At 46.5% G+C, this 22,877-nt stretch overlaps 1 protein-coding gene across 1 annotated transcript in view; it reads left to right on the top strand.

The window, feature by feature from the left end:
* The window catches only part of LOC120901539 (collagen alpha chain CG42342-like), an 84,154-nt gene that overhangs the window by 42,280 nt on the left and 18,997 nt on the right, over nucleotides 1–22,877 (top strand). The window contains 8 exon segments of the mRNA XM_040309605.1: nucleotides 834–869; nucleotides 1,393–1,428; nucleotides 14,048–14,083; nucleotides 14,405–14,476; nucleotides 19,868–19,921; nucleotides 21,585–21,764; nucleotides 21,827–21,932; nucleotides 22,010–22,098. Coding sequence (XP_040165539.1) covers nucleotides 834–869; nucleotides 1,393–1,428; nucleotides 14,048–14,083; nucleotides 14,405–14,476; nucleotides 19,868–19,921; nucleotides 21,585–21,764; nucleotides 21,827–21,932; nucleotides 22,010–22,098 — 609 coding nt within the window.

Genomic DNA, 22,877 nt, shown 5'->3' on the forward strand with positions numbered 1-22,877 from the left:
TACATTCGATGGTTTCAGTTACAATGCATGCGAAAAGCGTGTTACAGACATCAAGGTGCATACATCATCTAAACGAGACAGTCGTTCAATTCATTACCTTTCTGAAGCGAACAATTAATTCTTTGATAGAGATATCCATCCTAATCCAGTTCTGAATGGTTAATGAACTGTTAAAATCTCTTAACTGATAAATCCCATTCAAAAGACTATCACCAATCAATGTATGATTAAAAGTTCACTGTTTCTGTTTGGTCGCCTTATAGAACATGTGAGGATTTGAAACGATCATCAACATTGTATGCAATAAAAATGATCAAGGATTTGCTGCTCTTACTGCTTTCCTCTGCATTACTGCATTTTAAATCTGGTTCAACGTGCGATAACTGAAACCATCAGATTTCGGTCTGACTCAACTTTCATGGCGCCCGGCATCAAGACGATCACGTTCCGCTTTGTTATTGACTCAACTATCAATTCATTTCAGGCTGCAAACAGGTCAGCTGGACGTATTTTTATAGTTTTATAACTGGAAGTTTCTCCGTTTCGAAAAGATGCGGCGATGAATTGATTGATTGTACCGGTTTAATCACCTTGAGGAACGTTTCCCTCAGATTCGGGCGAATTCAGTGTGGACCGGCTGCCGTCTGCAACGATTGAACCGAATCACTGCAACACATGACGCACTCGAAAGCTCATAATGGTGTCCTCTTATATGTCTTTTTTTACGCTACAAAATAACAAAACACTTTAATGTTGTCTGTTTAACAAGCAAATTAGTCAATTCCATTCGCAATTTTCTCACTTTCTCTGTGTTTCTCTGTATTCATTCGCAGGGTCCCACCGGTCCACCGGGCAAAAACGGACTACCGGTAAGTGCTTGCGTTCACGTTCATGGTGCAGAATTTCAGGATACAGGAAAATGCAGGCAAATTAATTTTCACAAATCATAATTGCTTGACCTCGCTTCATGCACGAGGATGCATTGCATCGCGATACATTAAATTAAATATTTTTCTTGCTTGAAATGAATGTGCTATGGTGTAGAATTCAACTCTGACACCTCGATTCGGTATGCACGGCACGTTGAAATCCATCTCTGTGTTTAATGAGGAAAATCTTCAACAAATTGCCATATTTAAAATAAGTTTCGCATTATTAGTTATTCTTTTAGCAAACCTGACACGAAAATAATTTTTTAAGCTTTTACCATTACCAAAACTATATAAGAACTGTCTCAGGTAATACTTTTTTTAAAGACATCAAAACGCCTTTGTTATACTGAATGAGTATTTAAATAGAAATAGAACATATATTGATCCACATTTACCATTGTTTGCACGCCATTTTGCATGTCCATCAATGCCGATGCATCTCCTTCATCTGCACCAACAGGGAATCCGAGGACCGAAAGGCGATCGAGGACTAATGGTAAGAATGATTTTACACTCCATTAATCTAAGTCTTATTAAGTTATCCATTTGATAGAAGTTATTTAAAAAATAAACTCTACTCTTGTAATAAGTTCCGACATCTACTAATTCTAAGCTAAACTAAATCTTCACTCTTTACTGTTCAGCAAAAACACACCGCGTCTAATACGACCGTAATACTATTCGATTTGTTTGTGTATGCTAGTGCTCAATTTAAAAACAAAAAGTATTTACAGCAACGGTACCCTAGATTGACACGTCCAGATCCCTGGTCGGAGAATGCCCTAAATTTATCTCCGCTCTAGTTCCGTGTTCCCACGGCGCGTGATGTTTACCTTGGGTGGTTTCTAACACGCGCGCACACACAGACATTCGAATGGTTTATTTATTGTTATGGTGAATGATTTCAAAACAATCACTCTCCATCCCGTGATCGCACTCGATTGATCGAACGATCGATCAACGACGGTTCGAAATGGTTTCAACGCTCAGCATCCTCGACCGTCGGAATTTCCATTTTCGTCTTCGTTTGTTTGAAACGAACGCTAAAAACAACAAAACTCAGTGTGTATGTGTGTGAAATACGTTTTACAATTCGGCTGAGTCGGGTGTACATGGTTAGATTGGTTTAGATGGTGGGAACTAAATGATTATGGATCTAGAGCGGGCCTACATGCTGTTGTTTATGAACGCGGTTTAGGTGTACCGAACCTTTTAAGAGACCGCAGCCAAAACGTGCTCTCCACAGTAAACTCCATTCGGGCCATTCGCATTTAATATCGGAAATGAAACTTACTTACCCAGCATCGATTAGCCCAGAATCAGCAGTCTATGCATATATCGCATCTCCAGCGACGCATAAGTAAACAAGGAATAATTGTTATAGTGTACAGTACGGTGTTGTCGGCATAGTGCGTCGGTATACTGCATAAGATACGCCTGGAAAAGGGCAGCAGGAGAACAATTTATTATCAACTTATCGGGTCCAATCGCTGGCGGCCAATTGACGGGGGCCGGACCGACGGAAGCTTCCCTGCGATATTGTGGTCAAGATTACGAAACAATCATGTCTCGCGGGAAAATTACAACCACTGCAATCGTAAATTAGCTGCACCGTCGATGGAGCGCTTGCCCCATTTGCATCGCGGATCGTTACAGTCGTGTCAAGGGAATGCGCCAGTGTGAGAAAAAGCCAAGCCAAACGCAGCATGTTGTCCAAGCGGAAGTCTTTACCTCTAACTTTACTATTTCGTGCGTTGCATTTGTGACTCTGGTGGACGATGTGCTGCCCTTGTGGCAAAGCCATCCCAATCAATCGCTCACCGCCGAAGTCAATCGAATCGGGCAATCAGTCTCAATTTCAATCACTCACTCACTAGCGTCCGTACGCGGAACATGCAGGCAACTGCATGAAGCGTTGGTTCTATCGAACGCCCTCGGGCCATGTGTAGCATGAAAAGCCACAGCTGGTGCTCTGGACGGACCGTTCGAATCGTAACAGTGACATACGACCAATGCGCACGTACCCTTTCGCTGTTTCGAAAGCCATCCTTTGACGAATGGCCAGTTGCGTGAGTGACCGTGTGGGTGCATTTTTGCCCTCTTCCTCTCACGGCTAATGTACAGTGGCCTGCTCGGTGTTGCCGTATGGTGCAACTACACCCTCGGTAATTGAATCTGCGTCGAAGGGTAAGATTTATTTCGCTCGATCCTTGCAGGGCTTCAAAGGAACCCAGGTCGTGGTGCTAGTTTGATGCAAATTTCCGTGCAACTTCGGTGCGTTGTTGTCATTTCGGGAAACCGGTGAGCACCGATCGCTATACGCTTTCCATCTTAGAATTCGCTTTAAATCGAGCAATTTATTGGCGGATTTATTCGATGAAATATTGAAGTGAAATGGTTTCCGGTCGATTCGGATCACATCGGTTCGTTTAAGGCCAAAGCCTACGTTTCAATGTTTGTTCCATCGTCATATTCATTCCTAAAACCGTGCTCATATTTGTGGTTAAGTAACAATTATGAACAATTTAATAGGATTTTTTTTAAATATTAGTTCGCTACAAACTAAATTCATCAATTTGATTCTAATACAACAAAATATGGTTTTGTAGCAAATTATGACAAAAAATTGACAAACGGCATCTCAGCGTGGCTGAATATGTTCTGAAAGCATTTAAATTGACTAATGCCTAATTTTCTGAATAAGTTAACATTTCTTTTAGTTTCCATATACATGAGTACACATTGGCTATAGCTGTAGATAATAATATGATACGAAAATAGCAAAAGCTCTAGAAAGCAAAAGCTGCAAAATACCACAAATAAAACCGATTAAGTGTCATTGCAATTGGCCAAATATTGCTAACAATATTCTACATAGTATAACAACACTCTGCTGTCTCGATGATAGCGCTTATCTCAACACCGAGCGGCTCTTGCCAGCTGGTCGCAACATTTTGCCGCAGCCAACTATTCTGTAAGCAATATTGATGATGGTAAAAGTTTTGCACCAAACGACGCAATATCAATCCTGGACGCGAGCGTTCGTCGCACTTTACCCAGCACTGTAACCTGGCCGGGTAACGGCTGCACGTTTGTGGCAAATAAAAAAAAATGTGGAGACAACTTTCCGGTCCACACAAATTTATTTTTCCACCGCTGGGAGAAGGAGATAGTGTTGCTGCAGTAAAAACCGAAAACACTGCCATGGTAGCTGCTTTTTTGTCTTGCTGTTCTTTTGGCTAGAATGGAAAGAGATTTTTTTTCAGCTGCCATTTCCAACACAGCCCAGGATGGGACAAAGGACTTTTCGGAAGGTATGAATACTAATTTTCTGAATTATTTCAGCCCAGTAGCGTCCGTGGGCTGTAAGAAACGTGTAAAAAGACCATTGCTACACGAAATCCGTATTTTTATCTGGTTTTGAAGATTATTCAAGGTGTCCACTTGCAAAGGGGCAACGAAATGAAGGTAATAAAGATAAGTGGGGATGAAAGATGGCCATTTTTTCTCATTTCCGTACAGGAGGCGATGGTGATTGTTTCCCATGTTTTGCAATTATTCGATTACGTTTGCTTCGTCAAGCGTGATTTCGTACAAAAATTTTAACAGGATTCCTGTGAACAAGCTTGATGAATTTTATTCGAAATTCATATCAAATTCTCTGTAACTAACGTCCATTTTCATTACAACTTTCGCTGTTCGCCGTTTAAGCAAATCAATTGCACTGGAAAATTCATCCCTGTGTAATGCATTTTCCGAATAAATCACTTACAAGCGCTGTTCGTCCTTTCTTTTCTCATACCAAATAGTATCTTACTTCCAGACATTGGCCATGTTTCCAATCCATTCAATCGACTTGCCACCTTTTTCTGCCCCATCATGCCGGTTTGCTGTGCCATAAGCAGACACTTCTTGAGTCTGTATGCAGCGTCACGGAGCATGTTGAAAATTGTGATTTAATTTCTTTTCCCCTCCCCAAACGACTTGACGTGCTTGGCCGGGCCACGGGACATTGTTCTCTGGGAGTGCGCTGCTGGAAAAACGTCCCAACGCAGGATGGGCAGCGAGCGTTTGATCGGTATCAGCTTAATAGATTTTTCTCTAGTGGTTCGATTCCTGGCCTCCCAGCTTCTGAGAACGTGTGCCATGAATATGACCACTGTTCCAAGGATGTGCGGCATGGCAGAACAGAGCACAAGACACAAAGGATTCGTTGTGCAAACAAAAAAAAAAAGGTAGCTTGCCAGTAACGTACCGAGACCCAAGCACTGAAGCACAGCTCCAGGCAATGTCCTTTCTTCTAGCGTACATTCTGCGCCGTCTCTCGAACCGTGTACGTGTCATGCGTGAATGTGCCGTCGTGCATTCCGTGCTGCAACGTACTGCCAAGAATACTAATGATCTTGCCCAGTTTTTCGTGGTTCGCGCCTTCGGGAGCGGCCGTGTTTCGTTGGTGCTGATTTGTTTACAAACGGCTAGTCAGCTGCACCGCTCGGGCCCCCCTTGGCACTGCACCAGCGACTGCACAGACAACGGCAGCAGCACGATGAGTGAAAGCGTATTCCAAACAATGCCAAGCTCTATAAATTAACTGAACCTCAGTCGGTGTTAATCTGTTCGGCAAATCTTGACTCAGCTGGGCTGCGTGCGCGTACCGACCTGATGCCCTCGTTGGTGGCTCGGTGTGTCCATGTAACAGGGAGCGAAGAGGAGTGAAACGGCACAAAGGTAAGAAATGGTTTGTCACCCGGGCTTACGATGGGATTACGGTGCTGACAGGCGATTGCACGAATAGACACGGAGGGAACACCAGTGTACAGCCGGAGGTGGATGATTAATCTGAGGAGCGATTCGGAATGGATTGTGTCGCTACCAATTTTCACCCCGAGACAGGACAGTGTTGTTGTGTTTTACCCCGCGTAGCTCGGCAGCGAAGACGAATTTTCCAGTCGCCCAACAACAGCCCGACAGCCAAACCCGGGTGTGTTGGTATTTGGTGCGGCCGCAGCATTGTTGACATAAATTTCATTCCATCCCAGGGGCTCGCGGAGGGTTGTGATGGAATCGAGTCTAACTGGGCCCCTAAATTATTGCCTACAATACGATCCGCTGACAGGCGCTGACAATGGGGTATGTTAATTCTCGCCTTTTTCCCCGCCACTTAAGTCGTCGTCAAATCATTCTCCACTTGCACCGAGAAGGTGGTTGTGGAAGAAGTAAAAAAGGTAATCGGGATGTATCGCACCACCGCCATTGCGATTGCTCTGGCTGTGATAGATGATGATCCTACTCCGACAGCGGCTTAGTGGCGTTCAGGCGTAAGTTTTCTTCGCTTCGATAATTTATCATCTCAGCCGAATCTCTGCTGCCTGCCGAGGAAAATGATCAACATTCACCAGCCGTTAGTGTTTTCCGGGTTTGCAAAGTGTGACTTTCTGTGGCCACGATATTGTGGAAACGAATGGGAGAGAACTCTCTGCGACCGAGTCGCTGTCTCGAGACGACGGTGATAATAAGAATGCATTCGCTTAATCGCTTGAACGATCAAAGAACGAACTACTCGGAAGATGGTTCGGCGTCTGGGTAGAAGAAAAATAGTTCCGCTTAATCTCTAATAGCCAATTATGCAGAAGAAAGGCGTAGCAGCTACGAGCCCCTCCTATATGTGTTCGAGATGTTCATGTTTTGGCCGTAAAGTTTTTCCTTTTTGGGCCGACCAAGCTAACTCTGAACCCAGTGCTGTTGTCGGAAGGAAAGCTGGACAGGGCTTCCGGTTGGTTTCATGCACAAACACTCTGATAGTGCGCCGAGTCGCGTTGAAATTTATTGGCACATATAGTAAGAGTTTTTGCGGTTTGTCGGTTCTTTTTTCGGACTTCAGTTTAGTGTAGAAATACACACGTACATAAACTTACTTTTGCGTACGACTTCCATTGGATCGCTTTTCCAGGGTCGGTGCATCGTTTGTTCTCCATTATCCAATGCTCGCTATTTTCAAAAAACTGGGGTTCTGCCAGAGTGTCCCTTTTGCTACATGATTGCATGTGATAGATGGAACGACGGCAAGGGTATGCACTCCTTCTGGACAGAAATGTTACGGCAGACGATAGTTCTAGGGTCATGGGAGGACACCGAAGGACGAACAAAATTTGTTCTACGAATGGCTCGCTGCATCCTTTAACATTACCCCCAGTGCAGGTGCCCCTTGCCTGCAATGGAAAAGTTGAAACAGAAATTATTAATACACGACACTAGCAGACTGTGCTCCGGCAGACAAATCCGCCGCTGCATGGCAAGGGCAGTCGGGAAGTGTGCCCGAGAAGGGAGGCTACGAAGGAAACAAGAAGAATCATACATCAGCTAAGCAAACGTTAGTACGTTGCAGGAAATGTTTGCCTGGGGGAAGTAGAACTGGAAACTCTTTCACTGGGTGTCTACGTGTTTGTGCTTCCACGGGAGCCATTTCTCTTGAGGGCTTCGCTCGTGTAATTATGGTGAACCCTGGAACGCAACGGATGGTATCGTTCGGGGACAAAGGGGGAAAAAACTTTCCAACATAGAATAATAGGTTTTATTGGCTCCAACAACCTTTCCCCCACTTGCTGCTTATATCCTTATCACAAGTTGTTTTAACCCAATTACACGACTCTAAACATTGGTACATGATTTCTAGAATGGACACGTTTGTTTGGCATTGTTGAATTTAATGTTGCACCTAACGATGGTATACAACTTGTGCAATTGTTGGTGGAAGCTATCAAAAAACACTTTTTGAAGTTGATGTTGGCGATTCATATTGTCATTAAATGTATTTAAATTTTTATTCCATCCATTTTCCAACTTCAATTCCACCAATAATGTTTAAAATAAAACTTTATGAATGGAAATTACAAACCCAGTTGGCAAGTAGTGAATCTTTATAGTCATTTTCAGATGAAACTCTTGACTTTGTATTCGTAACATTTAGCTAAATATAAAGATAAATGCTCAAGTCAACTCTGTTCAATAGGTGCTTTGTAAGTCATTATGGCAAGGGAAAAGAATGTCAAATAGTTGCTTTAGCCTTGTTACGAGTAGGTAGTATTTTACCTTCTGATATGAATACTTTATTAGTACACCATATTAGTTATTCAAATGGAGCTTTCTTATTTTGTTGTGTGGTATAGTCACTCTGTATTATGATCAGTTATCGATAGGTACTATTACAGGCTCAATCGACATCTTTATTGACAATTTTGTGGATACTACTCACCAGTGCAACTATTACAATCATTGATAGTACTAACCAAATAGCACACAATCATTCGGCCATTTAACTATTGGTCCGCACATAAAGTGATGCATTTAAATACGCTTTAAACGCGTGCTTATTTTTCTCTAGTCAAGTTAGAGACCATCATAAGTAGCCCAATTAAATGTTATGAGCAACGAAGCAAGACCCAAACGTAGTCACCTCCTTTGTAGCCACTGGGGTCTAATAAGCTCCTAACCGTGTGTGCCATTTCCTTTCTTCCCCATTTCAAGTGGAAGTGCTTGAAGAGAATGAATCCTTTTAGTGTTGTGTGTATTGTACCCAGTGCTTTTTTTGTTCAGCTACTTCCCCACCAAAGAGCCATTTTTGTGTACCCATGCGTGCCGATAACGCAAAAGGACGTGAATGGATCAAGTCACTCCATACACGCTCACTTAAAAGCCGACATCCTTCATGCGGAGCTGTGGTATTATTTCTTCCAGGACGGTACCACTTGACCTGCTCGTGGGTAAGCTTAAAAGCGGCCCGTTGGATTCCACTCTAGCGGTCCAACAACACTGCTAGCTTGGAGGTGTGCATGTGTTTGTATCCTGAACAGCAAAAGCATTCGCCTGACGAGTTAGGCCCGGTCTGCAAATAGGCATGCTCGCAAGCATGAAAAGTCAGATTGCATAAATGTGGGCCCGTGTCTTCGGACGCCCATTAGCCGTGAAGCCGTGGGAAAGTCTATGTGTGTGTATGTGTGAGTGCTGTTTTTTGCTTTGCTGGGTTGCAGCAGCTCAAGCATCCTTCGGTGTCGGAAACTTTATTCCTCGAGTACACTCCTAACAGTCTCAGGGAGCCAGTCAGTCTAGCACGGCGCGGACGAAGGAAAGGATCACTCTTGACAGCTTCCCATCCGAAAGCATTTCTCCTTTCCGGGCGGATGCTCTGCAACGGGTTTTCGCCTCACGGCGCCATCCTCGAAGCCGTGACGAGTTCCAGTCGCGACTTTTACACAAACAACTTTGTCTCCCGGTACAAACCGTAACGTGTCGCGATCCGGAAGATGATCTCGCCCGACCCAGCTCATGTTGTAATCCTTCAAAAAGAAGGGTTTCATCCTTATGGGAAGTCTCTGTCTTGCTCTTATGTTCCGTTTGGCGTTGCATCACAAATGCATGACCGTGTTACAAGTGCTGCTTCCGACGTTGTACCTAATTGCTGATAAATTATTCTCACCCGTTGGGCGCAAAATGTGCAAGGGAATGTGCCAGACACAGGGATTTGTCGCCCAGCGAGAGTACTTGCTGCTGGCAGCAAATTCGGTTAGGCGAACCGTATGCAACAATTTAATTTCAACAATGAAAACAAGCATCCCGCCCGATCGGTGAGTGTGTGTTGTGTGCGGACGGTCCCCTCCGCTGGGAAATGTGTGCTGTCTGCAGCATTTACATGCATTTATTCTTGATCCTTGCCCTAGCTTCTAGTCGCTCGTGTCCATGCTCTATGTTCGTATTACAAGTATGCTCGCCAAAAAAACATGCCATACTGACACACGCACACGAACCTCGACTCGTTGCGGAAGGAGTTTACTTTTTGCACACAAAGTATACGTTTGCCATCCACAAACGATGCCTCCAGGGCTAAAGTGGAGGGTTTTTTTACGTTGCAACATGTCTGCGTCCGGAACGTGGAACGTTCTGCTACTCAAACCACCGCCTTACCCAGACGAGACCGAGACCACATTTAAGAAATGAGGAAACAGATAGGAAAACATGGGACAGAAAAACACCAACGAAACGGATGGCACGAATGAGCTAAATGTGCGAAATATGTACATACCGTTTGTCTGCATTAAGTGCAAAATTCTTGCACCATATTCCGTGGATCTATGACTTTGCTGGGCCCGCGCGGCAGGTAGCAGCGATGAAGTAGCCCGCTTTGTTCGTCCGCCGGAGTGTTGAGTTTTAATTTCACCACCAAGCACAAACGCCCCTGGGGATGTTGTACACCGGACGAGGGTGCAAAAGCTGTTCTTCATAGTAAACCGCCACCAGGCTCGTGCCGGGCGGAAACCAAGGCACATAAAATTGTGGATTAACAGTCCTGGCGCAATGGCGGCGGTACGCCCAGCGGATACACAGCAATAACAGCCGCGGAAGATGAGCAGTCCGACAAACAAAAATGGAGAAAACATCCCTCAAAACACATAGCACGTGGACAAAGAACAGCAGGAATTAGCAAAACCGTATGCCAACGAAGCTGCCATTACCTTTAGCCGTTTGTACTCGGTAAACGTCGGCTCAGGAACCAGGGATATGGGTGGAACGACACTGCCCGGAGCTAAATTTATGTGTTATTCCGGAACAACGCCAACAAAAACAGAACGCCTGGATGGTTTTTGTTTTGAGCTGTACAGCACAGTAGTGCGACCTAAGGTTTGGCATGCAAAGGACGCTCTCCCTAAAACAGCTTGAAGCAACTCCTGAAGAAGTATATCATTTCATAATTACCCCGGTTGGTGTAAAACTATGACACCGGTGGTCAACGGGAGGTGTTTCTTGTGTGAACTACCGAAATTGCTCAGCACATTCCGAAAGGTCAAATGCATGTGCTGAGGGAAAATTGCTTTCTCACAGTGCAACTTTTGGTCCAGCAGAACAAACACTATCGTGGTACGGTCGTGCACTAAAATGGAAACGATAGTTTTGGGGAACCTTCCACAGCGCAACGGTGGACCACACACAGCGACCTGAGAAGCCTTTAGGTGGTTTGCAATGGTGCACGGAAGAGTGGAGCATACTTGAAAAAAGGCATTTTTGCACGATAGCAGCACGCCACTTGCCAGGATGAGGCGGATGAATACCTGTCGGAGCAGAGTTCTGCCCCGTTCATCGTCAAGGTGAAGTGGATACGCTATCAAAGAGAAAACTTTTCAATAAGCTATTAACTCGGAGGATACTTTAGCGTCCTAGTTTTTCTATGACGGTAGATGACTATCATCGCCATAAGTAACAGTAGCAGCAGCTACAGTATCAGAAGCGGCGCCGTACTACCAATAGCTGCTATGCACCGATGCAGGCTGAGTGTGACAAGAATCCATAACAGTTGTTGCCCTCGGGTACAGTGCTTAGACGGTTGCAAAAAGTCTTTCTGAGATAAAAAGAACAAACTTTTATCAATTTTTAATTCATACTCTTCGATCTCGCCCGTGATGTTTGAGTTGTGATGGCGAGTATCTTATGCAGGTCGTTTTCCTTTGATTAGACAAAATATTATGCTGCTAAAGGCTTTTCTCAAATTTATGTGAAGTTTAGTCGTGTATAGGGTTGAGGCTTCACATCCATCCATATTATTGAAAGCAAAAAACAACCGAAATGAACTTTATAAAAAACTTTGTAAAAACAAAACAATTTATACTTTTCTTTCCAAACTTTCCTCCGTAAATTTCCATTCATCTGTCACCTTCAAGCGCTTGATTGTGTTCAAGGAAGCGAAAAGTTCGTCCGAAAACCATCGGAATTTTCTTAGCTTCATCCGAAAACAACGAGTCAAGCAGCAGACAGGGGAAGGCAGCAAATTGAATTAAATTAATATAAATTAGATGGAGATATTTGAATAACATTTATCTACACTCAATGCCGGGAGTGAGGGCGAACGTACAAAAAACATACACCGTAGCTTTTCCACCCCCCACGAACCATCCCCGCCAGGCATACCAGGGATGCTCATTGATGAAGGTAACTTTACCGATAAACTTCACCCAAATCAACCGAAAACCGAGCAGCGGGACGACGTTCTATGTTACTGGGGCTCCTCCGTGTTCGGTCGAATCGAACTCCATCGAACGGATCCTATAGGGGTAGGAATTCCCTCAACAATTCGCCAGTACCGGATACTTTAGAGCTTCACTGCATACACACACGTACATGCACACAAACCGTAAGCACTCCACTGGCTGATCTAATGCTTCCGTCAATATGCCAACGTAGAACGGTAGCGAGGAGTATCCCTTTAGCCGGGAGAGGCACTGGCTTTAAACCATGTTTGTGGTAGCTAGCTGAATCGATCGACCAACTTTGTGCTTCAATTTCACCTCGCATCCTTGCCCCAGCCTTACACCCACACACACCTTTTCGCGACGAATAAACAAGGCTCGCCTGGTACATTTCAACACATGTTAATTCATTTAGCCGAAGCCGAAGGGATGCTAGAGTAAAGGTAAATAAGGTTCCTTTTCGACATACTTTTCAAGCCCCTGCGGGCACGAGGCTACTGCCTTTGCCTCCCCAATCCCGAGCACAACCACAACGAAGATTCCCACTTTCGCAGGAAGGGTGCGGGGGTCAGCTCGGTGCGCTTCGCTCAATCAAGCCATCCCGAGGGCCGTTCGAGTGATGATGGTTTACTGTGTTTACTCTGTGCTACCATCAAAAACCGTCCGGATTCTACGCCAGCCACCGATAATAAAACGATACGCACATTCTCATCCGGCACATCCGCCGATGTTGCTTGCCAAATTTAGTTGATATATTTACATTGGGCTGGTTTCGTGTCGGTCCGCTCTCCGTTTGTTGCGCGGTAGTAGGCAGCATCAGTTTGCCCCGCGATAGGCTGCCAAAGGCAGTAAATTCTAACGCTTGGAGCCGTTGCGTCGAACATTCTCGTGTAACACGTGCCTAAAACGCTAGATCGAATCGTACCATCGTTACCGGTGGATGTTTATCGTAAAATAGTCCCTAGCAAGGATCAGCATTATTGGGTGAGGCGAATGGTTTCCCATAAAAATTGATCACTGTTCAATGTTTTCTTTTTTTTCTATGCAACTCGTAAATAAGGCACACAGGCTGTTTGGGGCGTTATGGTTTGAATTTAGACCTGGTCCTAGTCCTGTACCTTCACGAACTACAAACAGGTGTTTCTGTACACGCACACGCACATACCCACACAAATGCTGCCCAATAAGCTGCTGCTTTCGCCGGGAATGTTGCAAACGACACAAAATTTCCATTTTATGGTTATCATTATAATAATTCTATATTCAAACCAGATCCGTCTGCCCGCCTGTTTCACGTCTGCCAAGCTGCATGGCTTCCCGTCAAATCGAATAAATGAAACATCAATTTGCACCTCATGATGGGGCGGCCATTGGGGTTTACGATTTATCGAACAAGCCCTCCCCTTTCGCTCGTTGTGTAGCACAAATAGTCTGGCACCTGTCACATGATGGCGCACGACTTTCGGCTAGTGTATTAGTTAGTTCATTCAGGAAGTCAAACTCACACACACACACACATATCGCCAAGCTAGCATGGACTTTATTATGGCTACCATCGTTCGATACGATCGCTCTGTCACGCACCTCGTCTGCATATGACACTGGCCATTTGCATTACCATTGCTTCCTCTCAAGTCTTTCCGGCAGCGTGCACGATCCTTACCGGAGCGGATGTTTAAATATACTTTCTCCGAGCTAATAGAGTCCATCGTCGTTTGTTATTTTGCACGGTGAGCTTGCCGATAAGACTAAACGGTCATGAAGATTGGCTGCTTTCCATCGCACTGGATCTACATATTCCATCAAACCGTCCAGTACGTTCCAGGAACAAGCAATCTTACCCGGAACTGACTACAACTATCACCGGGCATGATCTCGTTTCATTATTTATTACTCGGTACTGTATCTTTTCTACGATAAGCCAGACTAACGCCTGGAACTGGAACGGGGAATAATCCTTAACGGGAAGATGACACCACGGCTAATCGAATTGTTCTCTTACATTCTTCCTTTCTCTTTCTCTCTCTCTTTTTCCATGCCTCACCTATAACAAACAACTCCATTCGTGCTACTACCGTGGAACAACGAAACCGTCTTGTACAGGGTCCGATAGGTTTGGACGGACCAAAAGGCGAACCGGTAAGTATCTTGTCTGCATGTGTAACGCGCGTGTGTGTGTGATGTTCGTCCCCCAGCAGTCAGCCCCCACCGCAAACTCATTTGTTTGCATTTCGTTATTTTTCCGCTCAATTTATGCTCTGTCTAATCTGGACGGGGGCAACAACGTCGGGCGACTCGGGTACGACACACGCTCAACACGGCACACACGGCACGGTACAACAGGAACAGGACGATTCAATTAAAATGTTGGTTTTCCTTCCTTCCTTTCTTTTTTCGCTCTTCTCTCTCTCTCCCTCTCCACTCATCACACTTCTAAACCGGCACAAAAACCAACCGAAGGGTCGACCGGGCGACAAGGGCTCGAAAGGTGAAGTTGGCGCACCTCCGATAGACGTGTTCCAGACGGTGAAGGTAATTTATCTAAGCACCAATTGCTCATTCCAGCGTTTTGGGATGCTGGATTGGAGTTTTTTTCCCTTCCTCTCTGTTTCTTTTCAATTCAGCTCCCTTCCTTTTTGCCTAGTTTCACTCCTTTTGGTTTCTCCACCCATCCGTGCGTTCTCTCCATCCGGCGTGTTTGTCCAGTATTTTGATCTGCTGGCTTGGTTTTCCCCGGCTTCGGCTAGTAAGAAACACAGCCGGACGAAGCATCCATCACGTCGAGATGTTACTGATAATAATTTGATTTAAATTTTTCCCACCATCCCCAACTGCCCCGTCTTCCATCCCGGGACATGCGAGCTGCGCATTGGAACCGTCATCCCCACTGGCGAAGGGTGTGCATTTGGTATGCATGAATCGCCCCAGCCTAACACAACGTCTCCCCCCGTAATGACACGTAACGAGCTAAGGAATGCGTAGCGTTGGAAAATGGTTTCGCCTCAGGTACACGGCGGCTCGGTCAACTGTGTGTTCCTACAGTGTGGTTCGGACATAGTGCAACTCCTTTTCATGTAGTCTATTTGACAAATCGTCTATTTGATTGCTGCTTCCCTGGAGACATACCCAGCGGTGCACACTGTATCTGCCTGCCTGGCAAAAGGAGTAGATTAATCCGTCGTCCCATCGACACTGGTCCACCCCGTTAGGCAGTTGGGGTTAATTTGAGAAATGTCTCCATGCACCGTCGCCACTGTCGTCTGCCTTCTCTGCCCCGTGTGCCCCTTGACCTGTCTTGGGCGATGCAATCGAGTCGGTATCTGTTGCAGCGGACGTATTGCGCATTTGACGGCAGAATGGGCACGATCCGATGAGTTATAATAACCGAACGATAATAGTCTCCGGCAAACAACATCGTTGGCGTACAGGCAGCGTACACCCGTCCCTGACACGTTGGACGTTGTTCTTGGGGGCAGCCATGATTGCACACTGAACAATGGGATGAACGGATTTGGTTCATGGCTGTCGGCCACCCAATCACTGCGAACAAGTGTACGCAGATGACGATGTAATTATGATTAATTAATTAACCGAACCCACCCAGCCAGCCTGCCTGCCCTTTCGATGGCACACTTCAAAGCGTTTTAGTAGGGTTGTGGGTTCGGTAAGCTCAAGGAGGTGGCCGTCCTCGTTTGCCAACTTTACCATAATTTGAACCACACCCACACGAATTATTTTGCTGCTCAAAAATGACCCATAATCTGCCAAATCGATCGGTTGGTTGCGTTTTTATTGGCCGCCACCGGGCGACTCTTAACAAGCAGTTCGCTAAAACACAATGAACGATGATTCAATTGAAAGATAAACCGCGTTCACCGAACGCTGTTTGACCAACGCTCACCGTTAAGGAAAATGGCCGCCAGCTAGTGGGGTCTGGATCTATTCAACCCCAACTGTCGCTAGCCGGACGTTTCCCCATTTCTCCGCTGGCAACCCATCGCGAATCAATGTCATCTTAAGTGGAAATCCGTGCCACCGCCACCCTCACCGCCCGCTAGTAAACAAGGATCGGTTCGGGAAACACTGAATCAATTTATTAATTAAGTCCTTCGCGAATGTACACTTTGCACGCGACAGCCAGCGTCTCGCAGGGCCAGACACGCCCGGCCGAAGTACATTAAACAGATACAAGGCACAGCAGCAATCCGGACACCCACCCTGGAGGCCTGTGGTTGGCAGCAGTGGAAGTAATGCTTCGAGCGCACTTCGATCCACTCTTCGCCCAGCCTTTCCTGCACTTTGCACGGAGGAAAAATGTAATTTAATTTTTCAACATCCTAACAACACAACCCACGGCAAGATGTTGTGTATGATGGAAACTCGCCCAGTATCGTCCGCCTGGCTGGGTGCTGGGTGGATCTTTTCCAGCGATCCGGTGCCCCTGGCTCGTGCTGTAACGCGCTCGGCCCGGCAAATCCTTCACAAAAGCAGGGCCCCATTCCGCCCTTTCCCTGGCGACCATTAGAGCGGGTCAAATAAATTGACCAGAGGTTACAAATCGGACGGACAGCACGGAGCCAAGTCAATGGTCGGTAAATGGTCCGAAAACGGAACAAATTAAATTTCATATCGTCCGGCGACATTTGGTCGGAATGTGTGTTTCAATGGACCGAGCTGGCCTCCCTCCCCTGCGGGCTCCCTTGTTTGTGCCTCTGTTCCACCCCGATTCCTATTAGTGGTGATAACAAGAGGACAGAAACATCCGCATACACCGTTCTGTGTGTACCAGTGGTGATCGTACGATGCGTACTTTTTATCTCTCTCTCTAGCGCGCGCAAACAGAGACGCAAACCACGCGGTTCGGATTCCTTTTGCGCAATGAGAAAGAACGACCACAGTGCAGCCATCAATCCAACGCGGCGGCGGCTGGGACAAAGGGTGTGACGGTGGTAATGTGCCATGAGTGCAGCATGTCTGTGTGTGTACTCATTTGTGTAAAATTAAATTGAAAATTACTTCCTTCCTTCCGCGTGGCAGATCGTTTCCCACGGCAACGGTAGCGGTCTTTCGTAAATCTTCCACTTGTTCTGGCAGGCCGTACTCACTTAACTCCCAACAGCCCGACGGTGGTGGATAACGCAACGTGTTTTTATTCCATTCCAAGCCGAAGCCCCTCTCCCTCCCCACTGCTCATTTGCCCTGTTAATCTTACCTCTACACTACCTTTCATGCTCTAACACAATCGCTTCGAAACGCATCGGCACGGGTCCAACGACGCGTATGGTCACGCGCGCGCTCCAAATGCGAAAATCCGCCTCGCATCAACAACGACCTGGGACGACCGGTGCAGGGATTAAAGCGATCCGTAACGACATTGCGCGGTGGCTCGTTAGGCTACGCGGAAATCGTAGCCGTGAAGGTATACTGCTTTGGTTCATGCGTTGCTTTTGTTGCTTTCTTCCGTGTTGCTGCGCTGTCTGTTAACTAGTTGCCAGCAGCAGCTAGTAGTAGTAGTAGTAGTAGCTGTCGTAGTAGTATTTGCTGTAATATTTGTAGTTTGCTTCACCTGCTTTACACATAGGATCCACGAAAAGGTGGGTCCTCTTCCGTGAGCACCTTCTCTTCTAGCGCACCGTAACTAATCTATCGTATCAATAGGTCCACCGCTGTACGAGGGGACTGTAGCTTTTTGTGTGTAAGTGCCCTGGGGGGCGTTGCTTTTTATTTGCATGCTACACGTTTTTCTCCTCGTTTGAATGTCCGCACCCGTTTTAGATGATCGTGTTGTCCATCGATGCTCATCCCCCCGGGGTTTCGGAAAGCGGATTAGCAAGCGGCGATTCCCAACCCATCGAACTCTCCTCCCCATCACAAACCCGCGTCCGGTGGTCTGTGTTTCGCGCGCTTGCTATCTGGATGTTCGTTCCCTGTTTTGCAGTGGTGCAGTATAGAGCGAATTTAAATTCAAAGCATCATCGTTGATCTGCGCTTTCCGGCTGGAACTTTGTTTAGGGTCGGTGGTAGCGGTAGTGCTTTAACGACTTGCCTTCCTGTGGCTTTTTCATCACCTTCACCCTCACCGGGTGCCCCCTTCCCTGCTTGGTGTGAGTTCCTGTTTTTCTTTCCTGTGGTTTCGGCGAGCAGCCTTCCAAAAAGAAGTAAACTTCCCCCGGGCAAGCTTTATCTAGCCCCAGCGTATCTGTACTGAAGCATACTTACACGGCCCGGGACGGTGGTAGCGCTTCTTGCCTTTATTAAAATCCTCCTGTCCGGTGGTGCAGTGCAAGAGCAGCCTGTTCCGCTTTAACTCCAAGCTAACCAACCAACTACCAAGAGTACAAAAAGTAAACAATGTTTGAAGCACAGTGGGCAGCAGCGCACAGCGCACGGATCAAACGTTACAGCGCTAAATGGAAATATTATCTACCGGGGTAGTCGCTGAACATTGTACAATAAGGCAATAAGCACTTAATTTCACAGCACATACACTTTCGTACACACCAAGGCTCGTATCATGGTTATCTTTTTTTACTTTCTTGACGTTTTTACTTCAAAGTAATGCACGTCCTATTTTAGCCGCACTTCTTGCCGGCTCTTTGTCCACTGTGCGCCTGTGAGCTGCTGGATGAAACTTGCCACATTAAAGAGTGCATAAAGTACGGATTTAATATCAAGCAGCATGTTTTGGACGCATCTCTCGGGACGCCATCATCTTCAGCTTATTGGCTAGTGCTCTCTTACCAACCGGATCATTCCCCGGATCGTAATTTCCACTCAAGAAGGTGCATCTTCACCACCATCGAGGTCAAGCTTTGTGTAAATAAACGCTACAAAAACACCCGCTTTGGGAATAGTTTTCGCGCCAGCTGAAAACACACACACGGAACATCATTGCCCACTAACGGCCCATCGGTGCTTGTGGATCAATAAATTGTGATACAGCAACTTCGGATATCGAAATGTCGCAGTGAAACACACATACACAAACACGTGCGGAAAATGGCTCAATGGGACGATAATGCATGTTTGTGTCCACAAACTTTTCAAGCTTCAATACCATAACCAGGCGGTAACAGAATTTGACCAGAGCAGTGGAAGCGGAACCACCGGCTGGTAAGGAAAACAACACGCTGCATCAATTTTCCCAAGGTACCCGCAATGTCCGTCCGTCCGTCCTCCGTGCCAAGTGCCCGTTGTTTTATTGTATGTTTTTAATTAAAAGCAATATTTTATGAAGTTTTTCTTTCGCCTCTGGCCAACCACACTGTCACACTGCCACACAAGGAGTAGTTTGTGTCCTTGTTTGCTACGTCCCGGTACAACAGCGATTGAACCCATTCTCTCTCTCTTTCTGTGTATGTCCTTTCCATCTGGTTTATTTTGCGTTCTCTGGTCACACAGTCCGGTCGCACATTCCATCACCGGTTGTGTTTGTCGGGAAGAAAAGCTGTGTTTTTCTACCGACCGTGCCAGCTGCGTTTTTGGGATACTGTTTGTCACGACAACAATGTTAAGTTTGTCTTTTTCGGGTAGAATTGTTTACTTACCTTTTTTCCATTTCGAGTTTTTCCGCCACAACGTTGGCAATGTTTAGCAAAATTGAATTTGACATTCATAACACGGGTTGCAAAACCAGCGGGTGAGTGTAACTTGTGCAAATCAGATCGGAAAATTAGTTGACATTTATTGGCCAGCTTACACATCGGGGTGGGTCGGCATTTAACGTCAAATTGAGCAGACGAGGGTGCAATAGTCTCAGCAGACTGCAAACTATTTACCCCACTCTTGTTTGGTCTTTTGTGTTCCGCGTTTTTCGTTTCTACTTTCCATGTTTTACTACGATTCTTCCTCATGTTGCTGACCGACATTGCGCACTTTCACTCGCTCTTTGCACCCCTTTGTCCCCTCATTGGTCTGTATCAGGATCTGCAGGCGGCCGGTCATAATGTTTCCGCAGCCAACATCATCCAGCTGAAGGTAAGTTGGAGGAGATAAAAAATGTGCTTGTGCTGTATCTGCTCATGCTAGCGACGAGTATCTGCCATCAGGAGTCCCATACCCCGCTTCATCAAAACTATTTATTCTGAGCATCTTTGGTGTTAGTTTTGTATTGGTTGGCATTTTGTAAAGCTCGGATTTCATCAGTCATGGAATTTTGTTCTCATCAACCCTCTCGCAGACCTGTTTCGCTTATAACGGAAAAAAGGTTTGTCACGGTGGATATCATATCTACACATCTCATCCTTCATTTGCTTTTCAATCTCATATCGCCGTTGCCCATCATTGTGGTAGGTGTTTGGGGTTATTTGTCTTTTCAATTTCATAAATTATCTTGCTCGAGATGAAACCTGGAATCGGCGTCAGCGCGCGTGCTAGGCGACGCTTAACAAACGACATTCATTTTTCACCAACCCTTCCTCATCCGTTCTGGCCCATGGTTGCGTGCGGGCGGGGACGAAGCTACTCTGGGTACTCTGGTATGCGTACAACTCTAACAAACGGGCTCCATCGTCATCGGAACCTCCACTTGGCCCTACTTTCTAATCCAATTCATGCTGTTTGCAAGCGTTCAGGTGTGCAGGAGACCCATCGCACGCCATTATCCTGCCTCCCGGGCAACGGCAACAGCAGCAGCTCCTTCGTTATTCCACTTTCTCTACCGCACTGAAAATAAAGTATTCTCGCTCGTGCATGCCTGCATGTCGCTTGATAGAACGATGGTAGCAGCTTACCCGCCACAGTACAAAGTAGTAGTTGCAATCGTAATAGTTTAGCGTTGTTCTTGCATGCTCAAGTGGGCACGTAACCTGAATGGTACTCGAGACTCTGCTCGTCCTCCTCGTGCTTGAAGGGCGTGTGTGGAAGGAGACAGCCCGGCCTTGCCCCAATCTCGGTGACGCACATACACTACTCTCCCTCACACAAGCTTACTGTGCCTCTGAGATGAATGGTTGGACGGGTTGAGATGGATGGTTTGCATCACTTCCACACAAAGATGAATGATAACCGGCAAGTGACAACGAAATGTCGGTGGGTGTAAGTGTATTTGAGAACAGTGCATAAGGGCTGCCAGGTAAAAGGTAGCGTAACCCAAAGGTACAAGAAGCACAACAGATGAAAAAAAGAAACACACACACACCCACATTCAAACGGAGCATCAAGCAATGGGTTTAGTTGAAGCACACGTGTCCTACACGCTATCCTGCCAGTTAAGTGGACCAAATGACAGGTGATGCTCTTCTCAGAAGGGTCGTGCCGCCGTTGCTGCCACTACAACTCTTGCCCGGTGTGCGTTGACATTTTGTCATCTCGAATAAATTGTACCTTTGGTTGCGCTCCTTTCCGTGGCAGCTCCTTGGCACGGATGCTGCTCTGCCAACGACATTCGTGTGATGAAAGATGCCTCTCCACCTCAGTGTCCAAACTGCCAACCGTTCGCCCGCGAGCGCGTGAGTGGCCCCGTGCTGCTGGAGAGCATGTTTTGTGGCACCCGGGCAAGCCACTTCTCACGCCACTAGAGCCCACCAACACTGGAGAGGGCTTATGAGCTCGAGTGCCGACACGTTGGCCGTGCATGGAGAGTGTAAGCCAAACCGTGAGCCAAGCGTTTGCTAATTTGATTCGTGATGCGTGATTGCAGGGCGAACCGGGAGAGCCGGGACCGCCGGGACCGCCCGGTCCACCGGGTGCGACGGGTGCGATAGGTCTGGACGGACGTCAAGGACCGCCGGGAGATCCAGGACCGAAGGGCGATCCTGGTCCGCCGGGTGAGAAGGGTCCGGTCGGTAACCCGGGAACGCCGGGACTTCCGGGTGCGAAGGTATGAGTGATCATGTTACTTCTATTCGCTATCGTTTTGTAATGAAAACGTTCCATCTGCAGGGCGATCGGGGCGACAAGGGTGATCGGGGGCTAACGACACACTTCAAGGGCGATCAGTTCCCGGCCGGCATAATTGAAGGTCCACCAGGACCGCCAGGACCTCCTGGTAAGTGAGCGCTCTTCATAATGCGTGAAGATGTGAGTCATGTTTGCTGATGGAATTGTTGCTTCTTCCTACACCAGGTCCACCGGGAGAAAAGGGTGACCCAGGACCAGAGGGACCGCCAGGACCGCAAGGCGAGAAAGGACCGCGAGGCAAGCGTGGCAAACGGGTAAGTAATGGACGGTGATCAATTGCCAATCTACAGGACCTTACGAACGACCAGAAAGACGATTGACTTGACAAACTGTACAAAGACACACTTAAGGACAATGTTTCACTTGAAATGATGCACAACTAGCTTTGCATGTCATAAAATGGTAGAGATATTGTAAATATGCTTTAGCAAAACGTGCCACTAACTATAGTTTGAATGATGTTTGAATTTATGCATGGCTTGCTAACCATCAATTTTGTTTGTAATACAAAAAAGTAGTTCTATCCTCCAGTTTGGCATGCAATGATGCCATAAATGCTTTCGCACAAAGCGGTCAACATAAGCATAACGAAACGCGAAACCAAACGTGGCGCCTATCGTCAAATCTTTCCAAATCACACATCAACACAAGATGAAAGCAATAAATTTCGACCCAAAAAGGCTTATGTTACCCACCGGGTGGCTAGATTTTTTTGTTCCCCTCATCCACAATATGGCGCGAAAAAAAGCCCAACCGAAAAGGATCACGCTGCCACAACATCGCATGGATCGCTTTCCTTATTTTCAGCCAGCCAGCCAGCCGGGGGCCTGGTGTGCTGGACAGTTTGTATGCGGAACGATTTTTGGTGCATGCTAGACACATAAAGTGCTTGTTGCAAAATAAAAATAAAGATCAAAATTCAACAAACAACAAAACTCGGCACCGGCAATAATCACGGGCCGGAGATTGTTCTCGGGGGCAGAAATAGAGAGCAAAGAGAGGAAGAGAGAGAGAGAGAGAGAGAGAGAGAGAG

The sequence above is a fragment of the Anopheles arabiensis genome, chromosome 2, assembly GCF_016920715.1.
Source record: "Anopheles arabiensis isolate DONGOLA chromosome 2, AaraD3, whole genome shotgun sequence".
Lineage (NCBI taxonomy): Eukaryota > Metazoa > Arthropoda > Insecta > Diptera > Culicidae > Anopheles > Anopheles arabiensis.